The sequence below is a fragment of the Austrofundulus limnaeus genome, unplaced genomic scaffold (assembly GCF_001266775.1).
Source record: "Austrofundulus limnaeus strain Quisiro unplaced genomic scaffold, Austrofundulus_limnaeus-1.0 Scaffold493, whole genome shotgun sequence".
Classification (NCBI taxonomy): domain Eukaryota; kingdom Metazoa; phylum Chordata; class Actinopteri; order Cyprinodontiformes; family Rivulidae; genus Austrofundulus; species Austrofundulus limnaeus.
The window spans coordinates 248,229-255,096 of NW_013952895.1; the positions used below are offsets into that span (position 1 = coordinate 248,229).

The 6,868-nt window shown below is 39.5% G+C and overlaps 1 protein-coding gene across 5 annotated transcripts in view; it reads right to left on the reverse strand.

The window, feature by feature from the left end:
* Window positions 1-6,868, reverse strand: part of actn1 (actinin, alpha 1) — a 93,859-nt gene that overhangs the window by 36,397 nt on the left and 50,594 nt on the right. For all 5 annotated transcript variants that reach the window (XM_014025711.1, XM_014025710.1, XM_014025714.1 and 2 more), the window contains exons 4-5: window positions 4,610-4,696; window positions 4,216-4,303 (exon numbers count right to left, since the gene is read on the reverse strand). In XM_014025711.1, the coding sequence (XP_013881165.1) occupies window positions 4,216-4,303; window positions 4,610-4,696 (175 nt within the window). The remainder of the gene's footprint in view (window positions 1-4,215; window positions 4,304-4,609; window positions 4,697-6,868) is intronic.

Below are 6,868 nucleotides of genomic sequence, written 5' to 3' on the forward strand. Positions count from 1 at the left end.
GTTTAAGATTAATCGTGATTAATTCACAGCTACCTTGGAATTAATAGATTAAAATTTTTAATCATTTGACAGCCCTAGTAAATATAYATGAAACATAAATGTGAATTAGCACAAAAGTAAGGATATTTGTTATTAGATAATTTTTGTTGTAACAATGCTTATTGGAAATAAATCTTATAGTGGGGACCTGATTAGCAGCACCTGGGGGCACCAGAAGCTCAAAACAAGAGTCAATAACAGCAGAATAAACTGTTCAACAATGACAAGAACAACCCACATCCTCTACTGCTCATCCCACAAATGCATGTTCCTTACAAATGTGGCACCATTTAAAAGGGAAATYACCAGGCTTTCAAAAGTATACGATTTCTTATCAAGAAACATTGTTACAACAAAGAAACGATCTACCAAACACTAATTTTCTTACTTTTTGTGCTGAGTGTATTTGTCTCAGGTGTGAATCAGCAGACTAACTAAGCTCCGTTGAACTTGACCTGATAGCATTTATTTCTTTTTCTTTATTTCATTTTTAATAAATCACAAAAAAAACTGACTTGTTCAATTTGTGAGTCTCTTGCTATTACAGAGAATCCACCACAGAGAGTTTAATTTTGAAATGTGTTTTGTTATCAAAATGTGTACATATGAAAAAGTGGAAGAATGAAGACAACCTCCAGTAAAAACTGAAAAACATCACAGTTCAATGAAATGTTTCTGTAGGCTGGTGTTAGATTCTTTGTTTGACATATTTTTAGTTTGACTCGCTTTGGATCGTTGATTTTTGTCCTTAGTTCTGAGGGCAGCAGATCTTAAAAACAGCACCAACTCCATCTGGTGCTCAATTTGGAAAATTGACTCCTACTCTCAATTTCCAGTGCAACAAAGACAGATTATTTAAATCTCTTTACTGCAACTAAAAGAGCCTGCTAAAATCTCTCTTACAAGGCTGCTTAGAACTTTCTCTACCTGAAATGATGCATTAAATAATGTAGTGGTGTTTTCCTGACAGAAATGTGCTGCTCATCTCTCACACAGAGACAACATCAAAGCCCTGACCTCTGATGATCCACATCTCCTGCATCTCACTTTTAGTTTCTACTGAAATTACCTTCTTGTTTTTCCTCAGCTTATATCCACATCTGAGCATCACACAGATCTGCTCTCAGTAACTGAACACAGATATTGAAGGATCTGTGGCAGATCCAGACTTAACAGAACTCAGTTATGAAAAAAAGAAAATCATGCTGGGATTCGATACTTAAACCTAACTAGAGAAAATGCTTGCATTTAACAAATCAACAAAAATGATCTTGTTAAGTACCATCTTTGTCTGTTTATGCAATTTGATTTTCACTTCCTGCTGAAAGAGAAATATTTTTGCAATAAGCTGAGTGATATCTTGTGATGTGACCATGTGTAGTGATGTTTGTCTTTATTGTTAGCAAAATATTTCATAAACCACTCAACAAATTGTAACGTACCTTTTAGAAAAAGTAAGCTGCCTCAGCAAAGTGATTGTATCATACACAAAAATGATTCAACCTATAAAGTTTACAAATATTGTGCAGAAATGTGATGTGTTAGTTAGTAGCTGACAGTTATTTACAACACATAGGCTGTGTCTCAATTCATGGGCTGGGTCCTCATGAGTGCGCATTTGTCGGCGGCAGAAGTTCCTGCTCCATGCGGAGGACTGTCCCAATTCGAAGGCTCCTCATCATGYGACCGAGGAAAGCAGCCGACAAACTCTCAAAATCCGAGGACGCATCTGTGTATCCTCACCGGCCGAGGATATCCCAGGATTCAATGCGCAGGCAGCAAAATCAACAGAGAAATGAAGACGGTGGAGTTTTTTTTTTAACGAGTCAAGGTAGTTTGGAAATTCACCACAGACCAAAGAATTTATTTTTAAAAGTAAGTTTTGCAACTTAGCTGATGAAATTTATGCTACAATAAGATGTTAAATAAAAAACGTAACTACAATTTACGAGATTAAAGTCATATTAGGAGAAAAAAGTCTAGCCTTTACATGAAAGCATGCAGTTATCACTGCATTAAAATGAGGAATGTTGAGAAACTTGTCAAGTTGTTCTTTAGTATTGCTTAAAAATAAATAGTTAATCTTTTAGCACATTAGCTTCAAATTATCAGTAGCAGGACTTTGATGTGCATACGACGATATGATAAACTGAAACCGTATTGTAATTAAAGGATCCAATGACAGATTTAGTCATCACGTAGCTCCATCCATCCATCCATCCATTTTCTTCCGCCTATCTGGGGTCGGGTCGCGGGGGCAGCAGCTTCAGAAGGGAGGCCCAGACCTCCCTCTCCCCAGCCACTTCTTCCAGCTCCTCCGGGGGAACTCCAAGGCGTTCCCAGGCCAGCCGAGAGACATAGTCCCTCCAGCGTGTCCTGGGTCTTCCTCGGGACCTCCTCCAGGTGGGACGTGCCCGGAATACCTCACCAGGGAGGCGTCCAGGAGGCATCCTTACCAGATTCCCGAGCCACCTCAACTGGCTCCTCTCGACGTGGAGGAGCAGCGGCTCTACTCTGAGTCCCTCCCGGATGACCGAGCTTCTCACCCTATCTCTAAGGGAGAGCCCAGCCACCCTGCGGAGGAAACCCATTTCGGCCGCTTGTATCCGKGACCTCGTTCTTTCGGTCATGACCCAAAGCTCATGACCATAGATGAGGGTAGGAACGTAGCTCGACCGGTAAATCGAGAGCTTCGCTTTCTGACTCAGCTCTCTCTTCACCACAACGGACCGGTACAGCGCCCGCTTTACAGCAGACGCTGCGCCAATCCGCCTGTCGATCTCCCGCTCCGTTCTTCCCCCATTCGTGAACAAGATCCCCAGATACTTAAACTCCTCCACTTGAGACAGGGCGACCCCCCAGAGAGAAGGCACTCTGCCCTTTTCCGGCTCAAGACCATGGCCTCGGATTTGGAGGCACTGAGCCTCATCCCGGCCGCTTCGCACTCGGCCGCGAACCGCTCCAGCGAGAGCTGCAGATCTCGCTCCAATGAAGCCARCAGGACCACATCATCCGCAAAAAGCAGAGATGCGATCCTAAGGTCACCAAAACGGATCCCCTCAACACCTCGGCTGCGCCTAGAAATTCTGTCCATGAAAGTAATGAACAGAATGAGTAATGATCACGTAGCTCATTTGGATGAAATTATATTAATCTAACAGTGACCCAAGTCAGTGTGGACTACTTTTTAAACAAAGACACATGGCTGTACACAGCAGGTGTGGGGAAAATAATGAGGAAACGAGGAACGGAAAATTGGCACGTCATTTAAGATTATGACTGTATTCTTGTAATATTACGACTTTATTCTTATAATACGATGACTTTGTCGTAATAATAAATAAATCTCATTGTGTGGCCCTAATATTCCGTCGTAGATACTGGAGCTAAACCTGAATTATTAACGTTTTATTTATTTATTTATTTTTTATTTACCTATAACGTTTTAACTGTGAAGTTATTCTTCCAGTAAAAAGGACCCAGCCCATGAATTGAAACACAGCCATACTTTGAGATATTTTTTCTACCCTACATAAATTTTGCAAACTTCGTGAGCTTCGTAAGCAGTAGAGGAGGTGACCACAATTATTTTATGAAGCTAGAAGAATAAACAAAGAAAAATTCATGCCGACTTGGATAGAGGAGGTGGATAGCGATTTTACAGCTTCAGTAGCTGCTGTTGTTACAATCTCCAGACACGGTCAGTTACTTGTTTTTTTTTTTACCTACATAAATTTCATAAGCTTTTGTGGGAGCGGGTGCAAGCAAGAGGCAGGGTATACCTGGATGGGCCTCCAGCCCACAATCAGTCCCAGGAGCACAGAGACAAACCATTCACTCTCACTCACACCTAGGGACAATTTAGAGCTAACCTACCATGCATAAATGATCTGTGGGAAGAAACAAAAGAACAGAAATTCCAGAAATCCACACCTCAACAGGGAGAACACGTAAAACACACAGAAAGGCCAAGAGGTGAACCTGCAACTTTCTTGTTTTTCAGGAGACTTCGCTAACCCATTACTCCCAATTAACTCTATTGGTCTAAATAAACAAAACAGGATTTTAACTGTGCTATAAACATGTTTTATAGTGTGAAAGGTCGCATATTTTTTAAAATAAATCATAACGATGTAATAATTACAAATTTGAGTTTGTCATGTTGTCCACTTTTACCTGATGTGAAAATTTTGGATGTTAACGTTCTTGTAGGGAGCAGTCTTTCTCTGGCACCACAGCAGGAGGCCCTCTTTGGCAGACGTTTCTGTGGTAGCAAAAAAGGGATTATTGTGAAGTCAAAGAAACTTGTAGGCATTTTTCTTTGACTAATCCCTGTTTAGTAATGGATTAAGTGGAGGTGAAGTGAAAGGAAACCATGTGTGGCTGCTCAGATATTTCACGCTCTCATGCCTCTACCAAAAACAAAGCTGTATTCTTCAGTGTAACATACTCAAAAGCAAACTAAAAAAAATTCAATAAAATACAAATCAAAGATTCAAATATCAAAAGTACAATGATTTCTGATTTTTTTAGACCCAATAAATATCTAAAACAGAAAAATACACATTACCTTCAACAGAAATATCTTGGATGGCAAAGCGGAGAATAATGGTCCAGATCATTCCCAGAGTCATCTTAGCATTTCCATCTACAATCTCTACAGGAAAGACAAACAAATGGCATATTAGGCTTTACACATAAATAACCATGTCTAGCAGTACCTTATCTGCTGTGACATCAGCCACTGAATACAGAGAGAAAGAAAACTCTTTGTCCAGGCTAGGATAATTGCTAGCCAAGAGTTCCAGTCTTTATCATTTTTCAGCTCTTTAAATAAAGCATACTGGTGTGAAAGAAYGCTACATTAGCTAATATTTTATCTTCAAGTACATACTAATACACCAACACAGGTGGTTTATATTGATAAAGATAAGGCAACTGAATGTATTTCTCTGACTCTTTGAATCAAACATTCCTAAATACCCCTAAAGAGGTGGAATCTCTCAAAAAGTATAGATGGGTCAAGGTTTACCAGTCTAAAAACACATTTTAACAGGGGTAGACATAAGGATTTTTTTCAGGTTGACCTGTTGATGAAATCTGGTTGTCCGCAAAACATTTTGGTTGTCCAAAAAGAAAAAAACTCAATTAAAATGTAATTTAATAGGTAAGCTATATTGTTCTGTATACAAAGTTTACTATATACAAATGTTCTCAGTCAGCAGGTTAACAGTTTCAGGAGCTGCTGGAGTAAAACTCCTCCTCATCCTCTTCTTTGAGATAGAGAGCAAAAATCAACATCCAACAACCATAAGCTTTCTGCTTACAGGACCAATATTTTAATTTAAATAGTAGTATAGCCTACTGTCTACATGACCTTACTAAAGCTACAGTTTAGTGCTCTTAGGACTGAAGACTTTCTGGATAAAGGGGCTTTAAACAGCTCTTCTGTCATTTTAGTGTTTTCAACTGAGGAGCTTTGATGTATTTATTTTAAAAAATATTATAGCACAAGAAGTTCTCTGCATAGAAAATAAAAAACTATTTATTTTTTACTGTTTATTTTAACCAAAGGGACAAGTTTCTCCACTATAATTGTTGTATAATGTAAAGGCATTGAAACACCTGGTTAAAATTAGAAGATATTTAAGATTAACTACAAGCACCTGAAGCTGACTCAGAGAACTCTGATTTTAGAAGAAAATCAAAGTCAAACGTTGACGCGGTTTTGTTGTGCTCGTAAACACACGGTGTTACAGGAGAAATGCTGCGAGGTGCTTTTAGAAATATAATTTATATAAAATATGACGTAATTCTCAGTGGAAAATAACTCAGGTGAACACCTCCCGGGAAAAGCCTCAGCATTTCCTGGACTGAGTGAAGCTGACCCCCCACCCACAGAGAAAGAAAAAAGGCAGCGGTGTCAGTCAGACAGCAGGACCCGCCCTGCTCTGTTCTGATTGGGTAAAACTTTGACTGCGGTTCTCTTTATTGGGTGAAAGAACAGTCAGTTTAATTCCTAGCTGGCTTTAACAAGTTTTTTTTCTCCGGTTCATTTTTACAGTGACGAACACCCGCTGCTTTTTTCTTGGTTGTCCACTGGGAGGCGGGATCTGATTGTCCGAAACGAAAATAGGTTGTCTCGGACAACCTAAACAATGGTTATGTCGACCCCTGTTTTAGTATTATGCTCCTCAACTGAAAATTGGGAAGACTTTAACTATATCATCTACAGCTGATATTAACAACAGATTTGAAGAATTTGGAGAAATCTGAGTTCAAAAAGGCTGAAAGTCGATTCTGGGTGGTCATGATCTTCTGGCCACTGAATTTAAAACGGGTCTGATTCTGTTCTGGACATCACTGCATGGGCTTAAAAACACTTCCACAAATCATTGTTTATAAACAAAGTACACCATACCATTTACAAATGCTGGGAAAAGCTCCATCATGCAAAGAGGAAGCACAACGAGAACACTATTCAGAAACTGGTCCAAAGCTCGTTTGAAATGGACTGAGGAAAAGTGGGAAACTTGTTCTGCGGTCAGATGGAATAAAAACTGAGATTTGTTTTTGAAAAATAAAGACACTTCTATTGTAAAGAAAAGAGGGAACACCCAGCCTTTTATCAGTGCACAGCTCAAAAGCAAACCTCTTTCATGGTTTGAGGTTGCATTAAGCATTAGTGCTTCAAGCATGGGCAGATTACACATCTAGAGAAGTACCATCAATGCAGAAAAGTACACTCACCGGCCACTTTATTAGGTACACCTGTCCAACTGCTCGTTAACACTTAATTTCTAATCAGCCAATCACATGGCGGCAACTC